Below are 24622 nucleotides of genomic sequence, written 5' to 3' on the forward strand. Positions count from 1 at the left end.
CTTCAAGAACCTGAAACTTGGTGATTCAGGTTTCCCATCTGCAAAATGTGGATAGTGGTATTTTCTTGCTTTCAAAAAGCGTTGCATAGATAAATACATTCAAGAAAGTGACATATCAAAACAATGGGGCCAGGGATAGATGGACGCTAAGCTGATGGTGCTGGAATAGACCTTCTAGATCTACCCAGGTCTAAACACACCACAGGAGGTTTGATTACACTTTTATTTAAAAAATACAGTTTATTTTACCCAAACAGTTTGGTAAATAAAATGTGAAAGAGCAGGTTTTGAAAACAGCTCCTTTTGCTTCAGTTTTCCAAAAATGAACTGCATAGATTTTGGGGTGCTTGGATCCGCAAAGACAGCTAAGCACTCTCCTTAATACCAATGCTGAGTCATTGTGCCTTCCCTATAATTTATAGATGATGCCACGTAGCTAAAGAATAAAGATTTATATTAAAATCCCAGCTTTACCTGCATCAGAGATGGGTTTTACGCTACCTTCACCCATCGAACGTAGATCCGTGAAGTATGGCTCGGCACCCAGACTATTCGGTGGCTGAAACCTCTACCTTTCTCCCAGTGAAGCTGAGTTATTTCAGTTAGCTAACTGTGAAAAAGAACGTTAAATGGGTCAATTTTAAACAAATGAATCTCTGCAAATTAAAAGACGGTTTTCTACACTACCGTCTGTGGGAGTGACTGCTTAAATGAGATATTGTCATATTGTTCTGGGGGTGATTTTCTACCATAGCAATGAGAATGGAAAACACATCCGGACTGAAGTCTTTTATAGTATATGTCAGAGAAAGGAACAAACCTCAGGATACATCACTGCGGATCTGATGTCTTCTTTAATTAAAGTCACATCTTAAGTGTTTGTGCTTTTAGTAGGCTCTCAGTGTGCCCCGGCCTCTGAACTGTGCTGTTGTGCTCAGTGCAGTACAACATTGTGTCTCTCTTTACTCTCTCTGAATGTGGGTAGTTTTGCTATGTTTAAGGGAGCATTAGAGTTGCAATGCTGGACTGCAAGACTTAACACCCATACTTTTGATACAAATTACTCCTCTCCAGAAGGTGAAAGAAAACTTATTTTCTGATACAAAAAGTAGAGGTGTATCTAACTCAGGAATCTCTACATCTCTCAGCACTGTAATGTCTAAGTTCCTCTGGACCCCTTAGAGAATTTTTGTCAGGTAGGCAGTCACAATACCTACTTCAAAGAAACAAAATTAAGATGCACGATAAATTAATGGTTTTTCCCTATGATAAAATAGAAAATTTCCATCTAAAATGGGAATGGGATCCAGCCCTTTGTGGTCTCAGTATTGCTCCTGCACACTAGATTTTTTTTTTGTGACTTTGGGGTTTAGTACTTTCCAGCAATGAGATACTACTTTTCTGGTCTGGCTTTTCTATGGCTATAGGTGACAGAATTTCTTTCACTAGGATTTGGAGTGGAGAATAAATTCACTACCCATATTGAATTTCTTTTATCTGTGAATCCCTTCTAGCCCAAGTTGCAGGGAATACTTTTCAATAAATATTTTAAATCAATAGAAATTTAACGTTTAAATATTTTCCTCTTATGAGTTTGACTGAGTAGCTTACGTTTTGCCTGATTGTTTAGTGTTACAATGAGGACTGCATTTTAGATGTCATTAACATACGTCATTATCAATGACATAACTGAGAAGATAGGAATTATTTTAAGGAACAGATTATTGGTTGAAAATACTTTATTGGACCCCTCTGTTAGTGAGCAGGTACAGTTCACAGAGAATATTGACGTGTTATAATGGATCATAATTATTTTAATACCTTTTATCAATTTTGCAAGCAAAAGGATGCAAATACGTTTCCTTTTAAAGCTCAAAAACCAAGCAACTAAACATTGAGTCACTGCAGACAAAGCAGCCATAAAAAGTTTTGGGTATGTGTATGTGTATATATATTTTATGTATATGAATGATAATGTATAATGTATAATGTATAATGTAAAACTGAAAATTGGCTTAATATAATGCATACTATACATCTATACGTATGCAAATATCTTTTCAGTTTTATGATCACATGAACATGTTAAATTGCTTTCCTCCAAATGCTGATGTTCTGTGATATGTATAACACAGGGGGAAGTAAACAGCAATCATGATGCTATTACAAAAAGGTAAAGCTCGATGTGGTTATTTTCGGACTTCAATTACTGTCTTTTGGCTTAGACATTGATCCATATTGTAAGTGGATTTTTAATACAATCAGCAAGTTGGGTTTTTTTAACTAGTTTGCATAAGGTTTTACAATCATCTGTCAAATAAACAGGCATTTATAAAATGAATTTGAGTACAGTATTTGAAAGATTTAAGACTTATTTTGAAATTACTAATGATCTTTAAAGTTGTATATCCATTCAAGAAGCACTTCGAAGTTCAGCTACTCTTCGAGAGGATATAGAACTTACTTCTCTCAGTTGAATTGTATAATGAAATACATTGATATTTAGAAGTCCTGATGTATTTGGAAATGTATTTGCTTTGCAATGAGAGTGGCAAACAAAAACAATGGCACTTCACATATTTCAAGTATTTTGTAAGTAAAATGCAATAGCTTTATTTGATCTTTATATATCGTGTTCTGTACCAATAAGAATATTATTGCCTGCACGGAGAGTTAGACTTAAATTTTCAAATATTTCAGTTAGACCCAAAGGAGAATTTAGACACTTTGAGTGCAACCTAGGTGGCATTTAAGCACCTAAGTTCAAGCAAATGATGAAGAATCCTTTGCTCCTCCTCTCTTCTCAGACTACTTCCGTACGTGGAGGTAATAATATTTGATGGTTCAAATGTACATAGGTGCTCAAGATTCTGCTGCTGCATATGCTTAGATGGCCTTGGAGAAGGAGAGTATTTCAGTTTCTACTTATAAGTTTATCTGGGTGTTCAAACTGGGTATGCCCTTATACATGTAGACCCAATGCAGCAGCATGCTGGGAGCATACCAGCAGCATGGAGTTCAGCATAAAGAATACCAGCTATGGGCACTTACATTCGTTCAGAAATTGGCAAAAGGAAGTGACAGAGAACCCAGGCAGTCAGTGGATCAGGCCCTTAAACTGTGGGCGATATGAGGCTGAGTGTCAACGGTGGCAACTAGGTCCATTTCTGTTATTAGATACACTGACTGTAGGTGATAAACAAACAGATTTATGCACATGCAAAATAACAACATCTCTGTGCAGTAGTTATGTATTTATCTAATATTTTCAGCTAGTGAAAAATTAGTGCAAGGCCAGCTTAGTCAATCCAGTCATTTAAATGTTTTACTAAATACTCTGGTAGTCATTGAAAGGATTAAACTCATGTTTCCTATGGTGGTAATTTTGGATAATCTAATTTTTGAATGAAACACATAAGGGAATACCATATACATACCCTTTAACTGGTTTTAGAACATTGTTATAAATGGCGTAATACCTCAAGATGTAGTTTCAGCTCTTTACAAGGGCTGATTAATCATTAAAAATCTGATTTATTTTCTTGATCTTCTGAATTTTGAGAGCCTCTATAGTCAGAGTTGTTCTTCTGTAACAAGTAATTTTAAAAGTTCATTCCCTGTGATAGTTAATTCATCAATTCATTGGCCCTGGTTGTTACAAAAGTTTCAAATAGTAGAGTTGAATAATAAGCTCCTATTGGGAACACTTGGTGGCCAGGATTTATTTTCTTCAACTATAAACACAAGTTAATCCTCATTTTTCTGAAATGATGCTAAGGCATGGCAATGCCAAACAGAGACAGGGGCGCAGTGAGGTTTAGACCACGGGAGTTTCTGATTTGTTCTGTGTCTATTCAGATTGGCACTGTAAAATGACTGTTTCCATCATGCCTGTTTGCCTCAGACAATCACAAGTTGTTTTCTTCTGTCCCTCCAAGGATCAGTGTGCCAAACACTGTGATGCAGTGATTGCTATTAACATAGGCCACCCAAGGGAATGCCACATGATCATGTTTTCTAGCAGCTAAAATTAGAAGACAGTAAAAGACAGTATCTATTTGAAATGATAAAGGGGCTAGCAAAACAAGCTGTAGTTACTGCGACTCAGATAATATTTGATTGAACATCCAGAACAGGCAAGAGAAACTTTAGAGAAACAATAGAATACTATTTAGACTACTCAACTCCAGGCACTTGAGCTTTATGGATCTATTAGAAAGGCAGAAGCCTTATACAGTTGGTAAAGAGAGAAAGGGCAATCAAAATCAGCTATATTGTGAGACTACCTACCAAGAAATGAGTGTAAGATGCCTAGGATAGATGGTCTGAATAATAACCAGATCTGTACTCCTTTGTGAAGTGTCTGTCGTATGCTTCTTTTGACCTTTAGGGCTCAAATATATGCCCCAATATCCTGAAACATGCTAATAAGCCTCCTTGCTTGTTGAAGAGTATTTCTGCCTCTCTTGACTGTAGTGGGAACTTGCCACTGGCTCAAGAAGCTGAGATGCGCTCTATTATTCTTTGAATGTAGTACAGGAAATAGAAGAGGAAATATTGTGGAGTTAAGGCAGTTAAAAGGTGCCTTAATTCCCTCATTTATAAATTTTTCATACCTCCTAAAAAGGTATCTGTTATCCAGATACTTAAAATAATACTTACTTTAAGCCCTCTTAAGATAAAATTTAAATAAACAGTATTCAAAATAGAGACCACAGGTTTGTTAAATGCATAAATGAAATGAAAAAGAAAGTACACTTAACTTGTTTGGTTTAAGGCTATATCAGCCAGGGCTTTCTCCCTTTGCTCAGCAGACTTGCTCTCAGTGTCCAAAAAGGTGGTAGTCAGGGTGTAAGTCTTTATTCTGGAGGCATATCCTAGAGCAATACAGTTTGGGGGCCTCTATTGGAACGCTCTGAGAGCTTTCCATTAGAGAGGTCTTGCAGGAGCATGCCCGTTGAATACTTACCATGTACTGCATGGTGATGCATGTTCACTTTTGCAGCCGTCATCCTCTTGAAGTCTTCCTCAGAGTCCAGATTTTCATCTCTCACCCTCATTTTCTTCCTTCCATTTCTAACTAAAGGAATTGATTTCACTATTCCTCCTTATTTTTGTTCGTTTTCATGCATTATAATTAATTAAGGGAGGGTTGTCCCCAAAAAGGGATATTTGTATGTAGGCACATAGCATAATGTATACTGTTTGTATAGAGATAATATAGCTAGAATAAAGAGTAAGAATATTCAGTACCATAGCTTTTGTCATGTCTGAGTTTTTTGGGGTATAAGTATATGAAACTATATTTAGTTTTCTTCCCTATAGCTTCACTGGATTCTGTTCTGCTGTCAAAACTATGGAAAAATTCTCTCTGATTTGACAAGTAGTTTATATGAATTGTTGCTGTTATTATTATACCTTCGTTTATGAAAAGAACAGAGGCAGTTGTGATACCAAACGTGTAATCACTCATGTCTATCAGTGTTACCTGTCCTTCCCTTTTTTCCGTCTTTACACTGCCAGTCAGTACAGGGCATGTTTGGTAATACTTATTTCTTCAGAAGCTAAGACACTGGAGCCCAGATTTGATTTCAACTACTGGATGTAACACAAAAAATAAAAGAGTGACAATGTGAAACTGCCTGATGCACATTCCCAAACGCTAGAGATCTTCAGCTGCAATTATTTACTGCTTTCCAAGCACCTGGGTTCCTAGAATGAATCTGAGCAGTAGCCATTGGTAGGAAACTCATAGTAGTATTTCTGTCCCCCTATCTCCCTCAATTACTTGCAGTGCTCATATTTTAGCTCTTACCTACCAGAAGCTTTACATCCAGCCAAAAACAATAAAATCAGCATTTGCTACCTGTTACCTCGTACCCTATCCTTCCTTTCCAAGCCTGGGAAAAGTCCACAGAATTTAACCTACAGAGATACTAGGAGGCTGGTGAATGCCAATTATTTTTGTTAAAAATCAGTGCCTATGGAATATAGTTTTCATTTCAAAGTGCTGCCATGCTTCAATTACTCAGACTTTGAATATGAAGATACGTTTTTCTGTCTGAATACACTTTGAATGCTTTCTATTTAAGCAGCCACAGTTTTCAAATTCTGTGGTTAGCATTTTTATAGTGTGAAGATTTAATCATTTGGGCATTGAAAAAATAAATGGAGTTCATTTGTTTTGTATTTGGTAAATAAATGTCTGGCATAAAAGTTTGAGAAGAAGCACTTTTTTTTTTTCTTTTTGTTTTTAGAACGAGAAGGTGTGTGGGTGTCAGGCTGCAGCTGTCCATCCAGCAAGTCACACTCTTCAAAGTGAAAATTCAGTAAAGGCAGCCTTACGTGTATGTTTACTATCTAAATATGTGGACGTTTTCAGCTCATTACATGACCACTTCAAAAAGGACAAACCACAGTGTATGAAAACATGCTACTTGCTGCTCCACAGGCTCTATTCTGGTCTGCCTTTAGGATCCGTATAATTTCCTGTTCATGTATTTCAATAGCAGGCTGGGGCTCCTCTATGGAATGTACATGAGATAAAGCCCTTTTTTTAGCTGCCTAAATTTTTCACTGGATACATATGGATACACATCTGGCATTGATTTGTGTTGCACAGATATCCAGAAATGAAAAGAGAATATTGACAAAAGGAGAAGCTGTAAGACATGTTATGAGTATAAGCTTGTCTGGTTTCCCTTCATTGCAAAATTTCAGGTCAGTCTTCAGACTGTGATGTGATTGCCCCCTTGCTCTCCTAGCTGCATCGCTGTGGTGAGAATCAGTACCACCTTTACGCACCTCTACAAGTGTCTCCCACAGCGACACTACTGGGAAAATATACTGGGAAAATATAGCACCTTTTCAGTTGTCCCTGTTTCCCTGGGGCACAAACAAACAGAAGGAAGTACTTTTTTTCATAATGCATAATTGAATTAGGGACTAATTACCACAGGATGTTGTGGAGGCCAAAATATAAAGGTTTTAAATGGTATTAGATAAATGCATGAGGGTTGGGTCCAACAGTGGCTATCAAGTACAATTCCCTATATGTAAACTTACCTTAAGAAGTTCCTGACTTGTGGGTAGCTGGGAAAATATACCAAAAGACAGATAGCTTGTCCACTATCTGTTCTTATACAGCTTCTGCTGTTGGCCATTATCAGAAATAGGATTCTGAACAAGATAAACTTTTGGCATGCATTAAAATAGCCATTCTTATGTCTTCATGTTTTATCATTTTTAATTTCTTAAGAAAATACTTTGTTTATTGCCAGTACTGTGATTCCCCAGTGTGTTTTCTTATTTGCTTTCTACTTTGGCCTACTTTTTTCCCAAGCCAGTGATGCAAAAGGAAAAAGGAAATTTTACCAAAAAGTCGGTTGAAACCATTTTGTGAAATTATCCTCAGATTTCCATGGTGGATTTTTTGATTCTAACTGTTGTTTCTAACCTTGCTGAACCAGTATCTGTTACAATGTAACAAGCAAGCAAGTTGCAATGCAATAATTTAATCAGAAGAAATACTTTTTTACTGTTTAGAAATTAAGTACTCTAACAGATTGCTAAATACTGAAGTAGTGTATAATTATGTAACAGCATTCCAGGAGGAATCTCCTGGAATTTTTCTAAGATTTGTTTTTACAGACTATCCAGGGCAATGGTCATCTAGTTTCCCACTGGCTGTAAACATAAGATACAAACTATTGGTCATAGGGCAGATCCTTACCTGGCACAGATCAACTCTGTTGTCTTCAGTTGAACCAAACAGCTGAGAATAAGGTCCTAAATTTGAATAACAATACCAGAAATATTATTTAGAAAAATAAAGTAATGATTCACACAAAAATGCCATGTGGAAAAGTTTAGGCTGAGCACTGAACTAACATATTTTATAAATTACTTCTTCATCAGCTGCTTACATTTTAGGATCAGAATTTTCCCCATGAAAAAAAATGTTCTTCTTATTCTTGCAGTTTCTGGATAGCTTAACTGTTACTGAAGGAAGCTGGGAGGAATTCATAAAAATCCAAACCATTTTAGTGGAAGCGGAATCAGGCCTGTAGTTTCTTTTTTTTCTGTTGCAAGTGAATCTTTGGTCTCTCTCTCTCTCTCTCTCTCTTTTTTCGTTCTTCTCTCTGTCCCTTTCCTTTCCTTTCCTTTCCTTTCCTTTCCTTTCCTTTCCTTTCCTTTCCTTTCCTTTCCTTTCCTTGCCTTGCCTTGCCTTGCCTTGCCTTGCCTTGCCTTGCCTTGCCTTGCCTTGCCTTGCCTTGCCTTTTTTCCAGAATTTAAGGGCCATACAATTATAGTGTTCCTACTAATACTAATTCTGTATGTGAGTTAAGGATGCTAACTATGTAATTTCAAATGTTGCTAATGGGATTTGCACTATAGAGTTCCATGTACAGACGGGAGAATACTTTTGTTAAGTATTTAATTCAAATAGAAAATACCTAATCCAAATGACCCCCAGAAGACAGATACAGTAAAGACAATATACTCCATGACTGTACGTTTCAGTAAAAGCTTCTCAATCTAAGTTTATTCTTCCATTAAATACAATCCTGCTCTTGTTTTTGCAGTATTAAAGTAACTTGGTTTTGAAGGAAGTAAATTGTGTTTTTACTAAGGTGGGGACAGGAGTTCCCTGTGTAAAAAGAGATAATGGAGTGCTGAAAGATCGTGGAAGAAGTTTTTGCTTAGACATAGATCTAGGATAGATAATTGGATAGATAGCCACAAAGTAAGGGCAAGCTTTAAATAGAATGTGAGAAGGAAAAAAGAGAAAAAGGAAATGTGCTAGGAGAGGAAGCTATATGCTTTAGATAATGGAATGCAAAATATGTAGGATTAGTTTCATCAGAGAGATTGCAAAATAGCACCAGAATCAGTGAGGCTGGAGATATCTTGTGTAAATCCCAGCAACTACATTTATCCTGTGAATTCAGCCAGCATAACTTCTTAACACAAAAGTCCTTGGCAGTCGACAGCAGAGGAAAAACAACCTCTATGTCAGCTTCTCAATGTCCTTCCCCTCTTTCAAATAAATATTCATTGAAAATATATTGAATGCCTGCTATTAAACCAGACTGCATCAGCCCAAACTCTGCCAATCCCTCTTTAACTGAAGTACATGAGCTGTTCCAGGATCAGCTGCAGATGGAAACCACCAAGTACAGAGTAAGTCCATTTTCACTAACAGCAATCTGATGCCTGCAGACAGGATTCTAAATGTTCCTAAAGCCCCTAAAAGTTAATGCCAGCATACTATAGCATCTCTTATCTTTAAAATCTTCTGGGAAATCTGAAATTTTGAGGAGGGAAGAGGGAAAATACTGTGTTCAGGATCACATTTCAAAAGGGAAATACAATGAACAAATTAATAAGATGAATCCTATAAACTCCACTATGAAAAACAGATTAAGAAACCAGTCAATAATACTGTTATATAAAAGATGCTGACACTGAAGACTAGGGTACTGAACAGCACATTCCCAATTTATTAGTTATTCATGGAGCGTTCCAGTTGCTGTAAGACTGAGGGGTCTGATTTGTGGACCAAGATCAGGATCATGATCTTAAGATCATGCCAGCCCTAATTTTTCAACTTTTTTTCCTGCAATCAAATGCATATTGTGCCAGTAGTTTTGCTTTCAAATCATGTTTATACTACAAGAGACCAACCAATATGTTTATGTACTGCTTTGATAGCTGAAAGAAGCTGGTGATTTGGAAGTGTTTTCATTTAGAAGGAAAAAAAAGTGGAAGACACGTCTAGGCCTGTTTTATGTAGGGAAGGGAAGGAAAGGAAAGGGGAGGAAAGGAAAAGGGGGAAGGGAAAGAAGAGGGAGAAGGGGAAGCAGAAGAGGAATAGACATTTCCACAGTTGCTTTGATGTCAAGTGATCATATGACACTTATAAATTACCCAGAAATAGAAAAAAACGAAGTCAAAGAAAACTGAATTATATAGAAAGGCTGTCGGAAAGGTGCTTGCTTAAAATAGTGTCTATGCTCCAATGGGAGAAGTTTCTGCAGATTTCTGTCTGTTTGCCATCAGCAAGCTGCAAAATGCAGTGCTGAAGCTTGGAGCATGCTACAAGCATTGAAAGTGACAGTCTGGAAATTAGAAATTGTTTTTCCTTAATTCAGAGCATTTATAGCATATAGGATATATCTGGACATGTCTGACTGCAGCTCCAAAACAAGCAGTGAATTCCTAAAAAAATATTATTGGTCAATCACTAAACTGATAGATCCTTCATAGATTTTGGACCTGCATTTGTTATAGTAGCCAAAAATCAGAAACCTCATGTAGGTTAGCAAAACTCATCTATGAAAACAACGTATCTGTTAGAAAGAGGTGGAGATGTAGGATACATTTATGGATTTTTCTGAAATCTACATCTCCCCATCTTATCAATTCTGTCCCTGATCCTTGACAGGAAATTCACAAAGCTCAGTAATATATCACTTGAGGATTTGGCCCTATACCAGCAAGTCACATCAGCTATGTCTGAAAGACATAGTTAGATGAACATATTCAAGCAGTGATCCTGTTGTCAGTGCTGAAGGTGAGGGGTTTAATTGCATTCTTGTAATCTGATAGCTTGATATTTTTATTTCCCATATTCTTTACCTGAATCACAGGACACAGAAGCCCTCTTAGAGAGTGACCACCAGAGTTTTGAAAGAACTAAATGGCTTCTCTGAAACATAATGAAATCTTTTACATGTGAAATCTAGACTCTAATGTCAGTTTTATTTCCATAGTCATAACTGATGTAGGTAATCAGAGGCTGATAATACTGCTTTCAAGTGGACACCACATCAGAAACCACATTATTTGGAAAAAAAGGAATGCAAGAAGATCTATTTCATTTAAGTGATGACTGATAAAAAGCAGTTCATTTGAAATTTGTTTGTATTGGCTGTATCTTGCTACCCCTTTCAATGCCTCTTTTGTATTGATAAAGTGTTTTCATTAAAGTGGGGGCTGGATCTCTTCTAGAGTTGAATATGTGCATGACTCAGGATTGAGTGATTCTGGTGAGTGTTTCTGATCTCAGGTGACCTTTTGTATTTCTGTGTGGACATCTATGCACAAAAGTAGATAATTTCAAAGAAACCCAAGGCTCATTAATCCTGCTAAATCTTTAAGGATAGCTATCTCTGTCTTTTAAGAAAAAGGTCCCAGTCGTGGTGTTTGGTGTAGCCTGAGTGTGTAGTTGGTTACTCTGATTTCTTTGGAAGATAGGCTTACCAGAGATGAATGCTATGTAGTTTTTGCAGATGTGGGGTGTGAGAACAATATTTCAGGTCAGAAGTTTATTTTTGCAAATCACTATGCAGAAAATATGTGGAGGACTTTTCTGAATCTCTCTCCACTTTGAATTGTACCAAACTAATAAATCTGTGGAAATTAGGTACAGAAACATAGTACGCCTCTTAACCACAGATCCAGAAAAGTCCTCAGATGTGGAATTTCAGTGGAACAGAGGTGCTTAAATTCAAGCACTTTACAAATCTATATGGGATCACCAAGCCTCTGAGAAACCCTCAGGCTAGTAGATTTTCACTAGCATGTTCAAAAACTGTATTCAGAAACTGCCGAATACACATTCAAAATACAGAATTCAGCATGAAGTACAGTAGCATCATCACTATAATTAATTACTAGGAGAAGAAGCGGAACCATATATTTATTCAATGACTCTTTCTTGCAAAATGCATAGACAGTCTTGGGAAAAGAGATGAATCTTTAGGACACCTGGGAGAAGGGAACCTCTGTAGCACTGGGCTGCAGGGTCATACTCCTACATGGGCACTTTCTCTTTAGTATTCTGAATCTTGTGCTCTTCATGGTGCTGTGGTCCAGCTTCAGCAAAGGGGCTGGAGAATACATTTGTCCCATTGTAGTTTATATTTCTGCGGGCAGAGCTCTCTCCTGGAAGAAAAGAGGACTGAGGAGGGAATAGAGGCCACACTTTTAACTTTTATTATATTTTAAAAGATCAAAAGCAGGTAAATGAGTTGGCTATGCCTAAGCAATTGGTTTTGATGGCTAGTTCAGGCTGAAATATGTAACTGTGCATTGTGGGCCTAAATCCAGCATGTCACCAATGTTTCAAGGGTACAGCTGTTCCCACTGGCTGCCATGAGTAAACTTCTGCTCATGGTGTTTGCAATGGTGAAATCCATTCTTAAGAGCATAATAAGCCACTTTCAACATATAAAGAATTCAAATATTTACCTTGGACCTAAAAGTTCTAATCAGGACCGAAAGCTCTCCTTGAAACTCTAATTTTTAGCTTTTTAAAGATTCTTGTCCTAATAGATTACTTTTTAAAATGCTCCTGTGCTTTTTCCATTTATATAAGAAATAAAATCTTGTGACATATCTTCTGACTGCAGAGGAGTATCTTTTGCCGACAAGGTAGTGAATATTCTGTAACTTACCTGATACAAGTGATAAAAGGCAAGTTGCATGTTTTGTAGACATTATACATATACCATTTATTTTACCACTGTTAAATCCATATGTAGTTAGCAACATATTTTATAAGGTACAGTACTGCTATAAGATACTGTTGTATAGAAATAATTCTTTTGGTTTTAGGCTGGCATTAGTAGTTTAGGATTTCAACAGTCATCTCTAAAGTAAGTAATCATATAACTGCTGTTTTCCATTGCCCGTTGGGACTTGTTAGTGGTACAAGGGTAGTTGGAGGCTTGTAGCTAGCGGTATCCCCCAGGGGTCAGTCCTGGGTCCAGTCTTGTTCAATATATTCATCAGTGATTTGGATGAAGGGATAGAGTGCCTCTTCAGCAAGTTTACTGATAATCCAGAACTGGGAGGAGTGGCTGAGACACCAGAGGGCTGTGCTGCCCTTCAGAGGGACCTGGACAGGCTGGAGAGCTGGGCGGAGAGGAACCTCATGAAGTTCAACAAAGGCAGGTGCAGGGTCCTGCACCTAGGCAGGAATAATCCCATGCACCAGTACAGGCTGGGGGCTGACCTGCTGGAGAACAGCTCTGCAGAGAAGGCCCTGGCAGTCCTTGTGGACAACAGGTTGACCGTGAGCCAGCAGTGTGCCCTTGCGGCCAAGAAGGCCAATGGTCTCCTGGGCTGCATGAGGAAGAGCTTTGGCAGCAGGTGGAGGGAGGTGATCCTGCCCCTCTACTCAGCCCTGGGGAGGCCTCACCTGGAGTACGGTGTCCAGTTCTGGGCTCCCCGGTACAAGAGAGACATGGCGCTCCTGGAGCAAGTCCAGAGAAGGGCCGCAAAAATGATGAAAGGACTGGAGCATCTCTCATGTGAGGAAAGGCTGAGAGAGCTGGGCCTGTTCAGCCTGGAGAAGAGCAGACTGAGGGGGCAGCTGATCAATGTGCACGAATATTTGAAGGGACAGTATCGAGACGATGGAGCCAGACTCTTCTCAGTGGTGCCCAGCGATAGGATGAGAGGCAACAGGCCCAAACTGAAACACAGACAGCTCCATCTGAACAGGAGAAGAAACATTTTTACTGTGAGGGTGACTGAGTGCTGGCACAGGCTGGTCAGAGAGGTTGTGGAGTTTCCATCCCTGGAGATGTTCAGAAGCCGTCTGAACGCAATCCTGGGCAACATACTCTAGATGACCCTACCTGAGTAGGGGATAGGACAAGATGATCTCCAGAGGTCCCTTCCAACCTCAACCATTCTGTGACTCTGTGAGTCTGTTAAATACTGAAACAAAACAGTTAAGCTGTATCCGCGTCCCCAAACCTAAAAGAATATTCTTTTAAAAGAGGTGGATTGAGTGGGCTAATGCTGGCAGACTTTATCATAGTGACTCACACTCTTCTCTGATGGAGAAAAGAAAATATAGAGCACAAAATTCTACCCTTTATAGATACATTAAAGCAAAGATTAGAATTTTGCCCCTATTGCACCAACGTATATAATGAACTAGCTATGACATATCTTAAAATCATGATCGCTTAAATTTATCAATATTTTTCTGTGTTTTCCCAGAATATACAAGTGAGGAGATGAATTATGCCAAATAACACAGAATACAATTATTTTTAGCTCTGATTCAACAGGAGATTTACAGACAGATTTGTGGTCACTAAAGAAGTATTTGCATCTGTTGTTTATGTTCCGATGTCTCAGATCAAAGGAAAGTTAAACTTTAACTTTCAGTTTTCCAAGTGAATAATGAAACTGGAAAAAAAAAAGCTGAAGATGTGAGGAACGAAAGCTACAGAGTAAGGACAATTTTGAAATAAAGGAGAGGGCATGTGAGATGAAGGCTGGAGGTTAGATTCTTAAACTTTTGAACACTCTGCTCCTGATCCATTTGCTTACGTACATGTATGTGTGTGCCTGTGAATCATCCCAGTGATCACAGAAACACTCCGTGTTTAAAATGAGGCTTTTTAAAAAATGTTGTGCAGTGTTCATCCCTTTATGGTGCTGTATTCAGTGTGCTTAATTCTGACTTGACCTACAGTAATACGACATTTTTGTGGCTGGAGTTAACGCAGTTAGTAGGGAGTTGCAGTGGCAGAAACAAATCCAGTAAAAATCCAGCAGTAAAAATTCAGTCAAAACGAGGCTTCATTCTAAACAGATGCTATGACTTTTCAAGTAAAGATGAATCTTTGAGGCCCTGATTTCTTGTAAGTTGAGGGTCTCTTTGAAAAGTTAATTGGTATTGATTCCTACTATCAAAAAAGAAGTATTAACTACTTTGTAAAAAGGAAGATCAGCACTAGAAAAAAAAAAAAAGAACTGCTTGATTAAATTGATTGAGTCTTTTTTATTGTCTTTAATGAGATCATGGTTAGAGCTTTTATGCAATTAATGAAGAAGGAAAAAGAAGAAAGATGCTGGTGGTTTAACTGCATGACTCAGAAGATTATTAATGGTCTGGAGATCCAATCAATCAGCTCACTTGTTAAAATTCAGCTCAGGTCAATAATGGTCAAAGGCATTTTCATTTACTAGATTTCAGGAGGCTTTAATGAAATAATTTGCTGGCTTCAGTTCAGTTCATAGGCCCTGATCATGTTCTGAGATCTCTATGGGAGGAGATTGCATAATTACAGAGGCACAGTGCTGAACTCGTGTTCAAACGTACTCGTACTCCCTGTATCTTGGTGCGTGCATGCTTGCAGAGGTAGGTACTGAGAAGTCTGGCTTCTTCCTCAACGAGTATCCATCAAAAATTATGTCAGTTTGCATCTGTGTTTGCAAATGAACTAGAAATGGCGAGCATTGAGCTTGCGTGGAGACTGACATTGCCCTCCTAGCTTTATGTGTGGCCCTTCTTGCACAGAGCTAAGTTAGCAGAAATTGAAAAAACACAAAACGTTATTGACTGTGAAAAAGGAACAAAATTAGCAGAAAGATCATCTTTGTATCATCACTCATTTACATATTGCTGATGGTATTACTTGGAAAGAGTGCCAGCTAAGAGGAAAAGGGTCAAATGCAAAGTTGACTTTAAGTTGGCATTGTCTTGTAAAAATATTTCAAGTTACTCTGTGGATACAAATCTTACAGAATGTTCTCTTCCCTTAATTGAACATCACATTTGATTTGTCTGAATGAAAATATTTGGAATATTTATTTATGTTGGAAAAACTGTATGAATTTAAATTTAATTTAATGAGCTAACTAACTTTTTTTTGATACCATTCCTTTAATGGTATCAAAGTTGTACTACATTTGAGAAGCAAATGCAATTTTGAACAAAATTAGGGGGACAATTTAAATAACTAATTTAATTTGATTTTAGAAGTTAAAAGAAATATATTGAAGTATACTTGTCATTTTTTTTCCAGGAATCTGATGTTCTGTAGTATGTCCTTTTTTAAAGTGAGAAGCACACTGTTGCTATCAGAAACACTGACTTTCTATTTGAATTCCAACGTGTTTCCCTCACATATGGTTTTGGTATAGTATTAGAAGCCATTATATTTTCTTTAAAAATAAACTTGTAGCTGCTTTATATCAATTTAAATCATCTAAGTAAACAACAGTAAACCTGTGTCAGTTTATATTCATATCTTATTTTACATAAAATTGTTCTGGAAAGATATTTACATCCATTAGCAGTCAAACTGAAATCAACACCCCTTTTATTATTAGGTAATCATTTTGCAGATGTGGTAAAGGGCAGCTATTCACAGTGTCCTAGAAATTAGGGGTTGAATAAAACTGTTTGATCATCTAGCTCCTCTCCTGCCAATTCAGGATTATTTCCAATAGTATATCCCTCCAGCTATTAACTCCAGTAGAGCTAATTGTACACTGTACGTTTCTTTTTTAACATTCATCTCACTCTGTTCCCAATAAAAGCTTTACAGTTCATGCAAGAGTAGAAAAGGCTTTAAGTATAAAAGAAATAAAATGAAATATCAGTCTATCTGCTTAACATTTCAGGACTTGGAAAGTCAGTTTATATTAAAAATCCTTCTTACCACTCTGACTTTGGAAAACCATGTGTTAAAAGATGGGGATTATGGAGATACATTGCAGTAAAGGATTCAACATTTGTCTTTGTGCTGGTTCAGCTGAGCTGCAGCGTAGTCTGAGTCAAGTCCTCCGTTTTTCTTAAACACGTGAACGAAACACGTCCATCCTCACACTGAGCCATGCTTTGAATTTGTTACTAGTCACTTCATTTTTTTAAACTGAACTAACTGTTTTTCTGATACATCTTGGTATTGGGAGAGCAAATGGGGCTGGCATCATGTTTGAATGATAAACAGCAATTGGAAGTGTTCTACTCATGTTCTTGCGAATAATACAAACCAATCCAAACAGCGTATGGATCAGAAACAAATAATAGGAAACCTTTTTCTACCAGCATTTATGTGGCATGTTATTCCAGCTTTGTGATTTGGATAGTCCACACAGAACTTACCTTCAGAAAGCCAGTGTTTACCTTATATTTACAAAAGGAAACTAGAGCTGTCGTGTGAAGGAAAGTTCCTGAGACAGCCCACATTTTAGTTTCTTATTTCACAGGTGTATCGGAGACTTCTTTCTTGTCAGACAATCTAATAGTCTTGGGGAAACTTCATGGATGCCAGGAAGCTGAAAGTTCAGATGTCACTTGTTCTTTAAGCAGCTCCTTATATTTCAATGTTTTATAACACCCAGCATTAAATAAGAACTCACATCCTTAATTTTAGTAGCTGACAAGTTATCATTGTCAGCTTCCTTTTTACCTGATAAATCCCCTGATTCAGGTGGGGAACTCAGTCTTTCCTGGCAGGATGGGAACAGAAGCTACCTTTTAAATATTACAGAATCTAGTATCACGTACACCAGTACGTTGTTACCACCAGGGAAGTGGGAACTGACTAAACCTCTGTATTGAGCAGTCTGGAGAATAAACAGCTCTAACCACTGGAGATTCAGAGTCTACATCCCTTCCACCTAGTGGGAGCAGAACCTGGGTTATGAATGGGTTGCATTTAAGTGGGGCTCGGTGACTCCCTAATCTGAACTCAGTTTCTGGAACTGGAGCCAAAGGAAAAAAGCTAGTCTATTTTTCTCTCACACTCTTGTGAAGCCTAAGCAGAGATCTATAGGGAATTTTGGTAGGATAGCTGGAGGGATTTCTTTCTACTTGAAAAATTCTGCTTTTGCTGGTGAAAGCAGACTGGTTCCTTTACGTATATATGCCAAACTCCGCTGGCTATTCCAGATTAGAGGGAACCTTGCGGTAACACAGGCTAGCACAGATGTTGACAGGGCAGTGCGACCCATGTGGACCGGATGAGGGACAATTATGTTCTGTAAACACTCGACAGGCAGTTTGGGGAGGGAGCCTTACATTTGAGCACAGTTTTGTGAAGCATTTTGAGATTTGTTATCTAGTTTTCTTTGGCAAGTAGGAGACGTTCCAGTTCTGATCAGCCAAGCTCTTGCAGTTTTAAGCTGAACTTCTTCCTCTATTCACACATGCCTCAGGCTTGTGGATTGTAATGAAAAAAACCCGCATTCACACCCATGACCTTCTCTTACGCAATAGCGGTGGACTCCGGTTCTGGATAAAGCGGCCCTCACTTTGGCACGGGGTAAAAGCAGGGCTACTGCTGCTGCTACCCAGCTGGGGAAGAGAGCGGTTGCCACAACTGCAAAGAGGACAAAGATAAGCTTCAAACGACCCCCGAACACCCCGAACTTTCAGGAAGTTCAGCTCACAACTGGAACTCTGCAGCTTTTACTCATTTTACCTAATCCTGCCTGTATTCTTCCTTTTAAAGGAAACACCTTTGTGATAGGCTTAGTGGTCTGCTTGCTAAGAAATGAGCAAAGTTATGCTTTCCTGCTGCTTTGCCATCGCACTGACAGGCAGAAAAGTCTGACTACTTCCACTATTGTCCCACAAAAATCCGTTAAACATTCTACACCTTCTGCAGAAATACTTCTCCCCTTCCCTTTTACTGCTGAGAACCTGTGGCAGCTTCGTAATTTATTTCAAGTGGAAAAGCAGCACTTGTGTTTTAGCTTTTTTCTCAGGTCTAAAAGCTAGCACTTTAGTCCAAAGGTAATAATGGTTAAAAATCCCTGTGTGCACGTTTGCACTAACATTAACAGCATGCTTTTCAGAAGAAAATAATCCTGGTTAACATGTTAATAGATTTACAGTAAGATGACAAACCCCATTGTATGGTTTCAGAGCAGACTGGAATTGCAGGCAGCTAATTAATATTAAAATAAAGGCATTCCTGATGGCTTTGGGAAGATGTTTTGACCTATTCTGGAACTGAAAGTTAAAAAGGAAAGTGAAGTCTCAAGGGTGAAATCTTGGCCAAATTGAGGTTAACAGTAAAATGTCTGTTGACTTTAATATGTCAGGATTCCAGACTTTATCTAACCTTCCTGTCTCATCCCAGCAGAGGATCATATGCTTTTTCCAGCAGATCAATCCACATATGTACTAACCCCACAGAGTTTAACCTTATGGAAGTGAAACCACAGCTTTACCTGAATGGAAGGAATTGAATCCAGATGAGACAGGGATGCAGCAGGGAATTAGAGGGTTTCTGGCCCCACAGATCTCCCGTCCAGCTCTGTTGGCTCTAGGGTCCTGGTCTCCCACACTGTCAGGCTCTCAGGCATGGCATGGAGTCAGTGCTTTTCCATCAGTGTCAATACCAGCAATAGAAAACCTGTGCTCTGCAAAAGGGAGTATCTATCCTGGAACATCTATTCCTGATCTTCGCACGGCTTACACTCAGGTTTTGTGTGATCTGGGCACACAGATGTGCAGGTGGGGGGGGGGTGCTGATAAGCTTTGCACTAACCAATATACATTTTGTTGGGGTCCCTCTGGGAGGAGCAGATACGAATATGACTACAGCTACAATCACAATATTCTTTTGGTGCCTGACCAGATTTTTCATCTGTTTTCAGTACTGAAGAAATTGCCATGGTATTGTGTCTGCCTGGAGGGCATGAATGTTATTGCCAGCTAACAGGCAGTATGTGTAACTGTTGCTGTGATTGTGACCCACTTTCCTGTGATTTTTGACCCACTCACTGAAATGGCTGCCAAACTTTCCTAAAGGTTCATGAGCACTCGGTTCTCTGTTATTAGGTGTGATAGACATGATGTCAGTTCTTTAGATCAAACCGCTGCAGTCATGAGACGAGTAATCATAATTCCTACATGTTCTACATATGTGGTTAAACTAATGACCTGAATGCATTTGGGTACTGCAACTGCAAAGTCAATGCAACAGATATTGACCCCTGAGAGAACAGTACAGAATGGGTATTGTTATGAAAATGAGATTGAATTAAAATCTTAAATCTGAATACTTGAAAGTTTAGGCATATTTGACTTTTATCCCTGGCCATGTCTGATTCTGAAGATTTACAGCATGTTTTAAAGGCCTGGGATGTTTCCCTTTTATTTAATGATCCTGTTATTCTGATATGTTGGTTTATTCAAAGTATTTTTGATTACACTGTAAATGCTTCTGAGTTATTACAAAACCACCCTTCTGAATGAGGTTTTACTTGGCAACAAAACATTAGTCTTATATTATACATGGCCTACTTGGGATTTATTGCAAAATTAAAAATATTGTATGAGGAAGATCAAGAAAGCAAAACCAATGATAAACGCTAAGAATTCATACAGGATTTAAGTGAATGACTGACTTGAAATAATTGGCGTGTATCATCTTTGACTCATTCCTCTGAGTTTTCACTGCATTAATCATGTCAAAAGGACTGTCAGTTTATATTTGTGAACTGTGAAGTTCAGTCACAGCAAGGACCAGTACATGCTCCTGGATTACAAATAGGAAATAACTGTGATCATTATCACTTTGAGCATATGGACATAGGGTGGGCATTTACAAATAAAAGTAGCAACTTAATCAGTGAGTGAGCCTGTTTGACAGCCAGCCCCTTTGCTTGGCTGAGAATGCTGGAGAAACTCCTGATGCCAGGACACCTGGGAACTTAGTTACCTGATCCCTGGGAAGATATTAATTTAAAAAAACATTACATTTCACTTTTAATATGATTCTTTGAATCTGTCTTGACCATGTATCAATCTTAATTCCTTTGGGTCTATTTGTTTCTAATGTGATTATTCAGCTTAAAATGCGGGAAAAAATGTCCATGGTTTCTATTTTTCCCTGTAAAACCAGATATATTTTCAAATTGCTTCATAAAAATTGTGCGTTTGTCTAGCTATCTATTTCTAACACATGTTCTTCTTCCTGTGTCTATCTGTTGTTCTGTGTATGTCTGCATATACACGTACATAATCTGTTGGTTATCTGTGAATTTATTGGTCTAGTCTTTTTCAACAACAGCAGTTGGTCTAGTCTGTCTTAACGGCAATCGGAATGGCACATTAGCCAGAGAAAGAGAAACTACTGAGGATGACTTAGCAGATGTGAAACCGAAGGCTGAAAGCTTCTCCCTTTAGCTCATGATTTCACGACTTAGAAAGGAATGCCACTGAATAACATTGCCTTCCAGGAAGAGCTGTGGTTATGATAAGCTGAAGTATGAGGGAATATTCTTGTCAAGTACTGGAAGAAAGCGAAAAAAATGCTGCTCCTAAAGCCAGGCAGAGGCAGGAGACCCTTCCACCCTCCCCTTTCACTTGGCTGCTGTTTACAATGACTTCTGTGCAGGAATATCTCCAAATGATTTAAGTTTGTATAAATTTAAATATGTTCATATCATATTTTTTATGCTACAGACTTATATTTAAAAAAAGAAGACTATCAACCCAATTTTCTTCTAGCTGCTATTGAGTTTGTGCTCAGTATTAAGTATAAAACAACCTAATTCTGGTCCTAATCATTGCAACTCTAGTATGATTATACTAGAGTTAACTACAGGAGTTAATAGAAATGATAATACTTATTCCCAGTACTTGAGATGTCTAGGGAAACATGTAGTTTTATATTTCTCACTCAGGACTACAGCATTCATGAAGCAAACTCAGCGCAAGGATTTGATCCTCATCATTGTAAGCTGGATCTTACTCCAGTGTTTACAGATGAAGGTCATTGCACACTTACGTAAAGGAAGCCTGTGATTGCTCCTCTCCAAAATCCCCAGAGGAGTTTAATGAAACAAGGGACCAGAATTGTCTCTACATGCTTTGGCTGCTCTCATATTTCCTATAGAAAAGTGCTTATCTTCCTATACAATTATTAAAGCCATAAAAGGATTTCTCTCTTGAACTGTGCCATTTCAAGGAATCCCAGGTGCTTTTACCTTATCAAGTTTCATAGTCTTTTCTGCAAGGCCATTTGAGTATCTGATATTTCATTGTATGGTTTAGTGAACTACAGATCTTTTCTTCATGGCTTGTAAAACAGGGATTTTATAATCTATTTAGTGGAGTTCACTGTTCTTTATTTTACATATACATACATATATGTGGATATGTAGATATATGTGCATGTGTACTGAAGATTGCTTAGTTTTGATCTAAGATTTTTTGAATTTTCCCATTCTAATAATTACTGGAAAGGAATATTTGGCAAAAATTTCATTCGATTTTCTTAACTTGCTCTTTGCCATGTATTCAAGCAATCAGTTCCATCAGCACAGCAAGAAACACATTCTGGGGCTGCACATATTTTGACAGAATTATCTCCTCACCATGCAGAGTTATACATTCATTAAAATGCTGAAAACCATAGGTATGTCTGGAGGCACTTAGAGATTAAAGGTTATATATAGAATTTCAGGAATGGAAAGAAAAGGTGTTGCAGCTTGTACTAATAGTTAACTTTTTTATAGTGCTGTGGGAAACTGAAATTCTTAGTTTACTGCTACAGATATTTCTGGAAATTTCATTTGTTTGTGCCTTAAAATTATTAAGTGATTCCAGCAGAGGTGGATCAATATCATTCTTAATGTCTGTAGTAAAACTAAGGTAAACATTATCAGGTATGTAGGACATCTATCCTTAAACTGCTTGTGCTCAGATCATTATAATAAAAGTTAAAAATCATAAATATAGTCAAACTTTATAGGACACAAATGAATATTGCAGTCTACCCACATTTATAAACCATAATTTAAGGGAGTTATTATGTATACGCTCATGTAAATCTATGCACATAAATACTCTACGTGTGAATACATAAACATTTGCCTAGATTTTAACTGCTGATAGACTGAAGTAGTTCAGCAGATTTCAGGTCTCTGTCTCCTGGGGTTCTACGGAGGAAAGGATTTTACAATACAGGCTTTGCCCTTTGCTGTATTAGGCTATTAAATAGACAAGAAGTGATTCTTCAGTGTAAACTGGAGTCATGACATTGAAGCCTAATTTTGAGCAAAACAGAAAAGGCAACATAAATTAGTATTTGTCATCATTAGACAGAGGAAATGAGGATAACAGAACAGGACTCTTGATTAAAAGATTCTGTGTAGAGTAGACGGCAGTCTTTTAAATAATATTAACTAAATTATACATGCTCAGGTAAGGGATCTCATTTACTTACCCATGACTTGACTACTCAGCTGCCCTAGGTTGTCTAAGGCTTTGCTGAGAGCCACAAGCCGGTGGCGGTTTGTTCTGCCCTGGAGCAGATCAGGAGTCACTCTGTAACTGCGGTTACATACTGCTTCTGGATTTCCTCTTTGTTCTAAGAGAAAGTGAGCTGCGCAAATACTGATCACAATCACAGAGATCATATCCTCCGGTCTTCATCTGCTTTTGGACAAAGCAAAGCCCTACTGTGATTCAGTCCTTACTAGGTGCTTGTGAAACATCATGGTCTTCCCAGCCATTGACTAAATGATATGAGTAAGGTTGATTTTCTGGAAGTGCTGAAACTTTAGGAAAGTTGAATTTTCTCCTGTCCTTCAGCAAATGATGTGTGACCACTAATTTTAAAGTCACCTTTAGGTTATTTATAACAGAAGCACGCACACATGCAGACCTTGAATATACAGTACACAGATCATGAGTTCTGCTGAGTGTTTTAAGACTTGTGGGATGCAGGGAGTGGTTGTTTTGTGGATGTCTCTGGTTAAAAGTGAACAGATGTAGTTGCCTGGGACAGTGAGGAAGGCATCTGATGGCCCAGGAATCCCCTTGCATTTCTGTAGCCCCCTGTATACTGAAATTGCAGTTCTTTCAGGGTGGTTTTAGAGCATCTAAACTTCTCATTTATTATTTCTAACTCTGTAAAGATCCCAAATTAAGACTGTAGATTATTGGTAGTCATTCTCATAGGATAATGTCTCAGGGCTTCAGCGGAGTTTAAGACTCAGTGTCAGGCACTGAAGGAAGGCAGAAGGAGCGCAGAAGGAAGGTAAGCGCCAAGAAGATACAACCTACACAGGAAAGACAGACAAGTGATAGTAAAATCAGTCACAATTTCTTTATCAGAGAGGACCTAAGATAGAGAATCTCAAAGCTGAAGGCAGGGCTCACAGCAGTGACATCAGAGATTCAACTTCTGTGAAACTGGTATCAGGCATTAAAGAAAGATGACACTTGTGCAAGCGTTAGAACATAATGTAGTAGGGTCTTAATCTTATGACCATTCTTGGAAAAGTGTTTTCATACGTGGAATATCAGCAATGCACTCAGTTTCATAGGGATGAGTCCACAAAATCAAGCAGATTAAAGAATAAATTAAGTAATACAGCATTAAAACATGATGCTATCTTCTATAACACAAATGAGAAGTTACATATAGATTCCAAACTGTGCTACAGCTTTCTAGGTTCACTGAAAGTTTAGATGTAAGCTGGCAGTGCAATACAGCAACTAAAACTAATTATACAGTTGAAGACTACATTTTTTAAGAGCCTTATGTTATGTAGTGAGGAGACATTCCAGTGAAACTAATTATGATTATAAGCCATATGTCCATCTTCAGGAATGAGCCATAAGGTGTCTAAATATTTTTCTACACAGAAGTTGTTCCAAACTTGTCATTTGGAAAAGTACTCTGTGCCAAAAGTATCTTTGTCAAAGAAAGTTAATTAGTTCTGTAGTTTAATAGAAAATATACATTTTTAAATCTTCCCAAAAGTTCATCTAGTTGAGTAAGATAGTAGATATGTTGCCTTCTCTACAGTTATGCCTTTCCCCTTCAGTGTATGTTAA

At 38.0% G+C, this 24622-nt stretch overlaps 1 protein-coding gene across 2 annotated transcripts in view; it reads left to right on the forward strand.

The window, feature by feature from the left end:
• The window catches only part of ANGPT1 (angiopoietin 1), a 169393-nt gene that overhangs the window by 42965 nt on the left and 101806 nt on the right, over window positions 1–24622 (forward strand). Inside the window, exon 1 of one of the 2 annotated variants that reach the window (XM_068932813.1) lies at window positions 9134–9183. The exons of the other annotated variant lie outside the window; for it this stretch is intronic. Within the exon in view, the coding sequence (XP_068788914.1) occupies window positions 9163–9183 (21 nt within the window). The 5' untranslated portion in view covers window positions 9134–9162. Of the gene's footprint in view, window positions 1–9133; window positions 9184–24622 lie in introns of those variants that run through there. 2 annotated transcript variants of the gene reach the window in all.

Source organism: Struthio camelus, chromosome 2, assembly GCF_040807025.1.
Source record: "Struthio camelus isolate bStrCam1 chromosome 2, bStrCam1.hap1, whole genome shotgun sequence".
Lineage (NCBI taxonomy): Eukaryota > Metazoa > Chordata > Aves > Struthioniformes > Struthionidae > Struthio > Struthio camelus.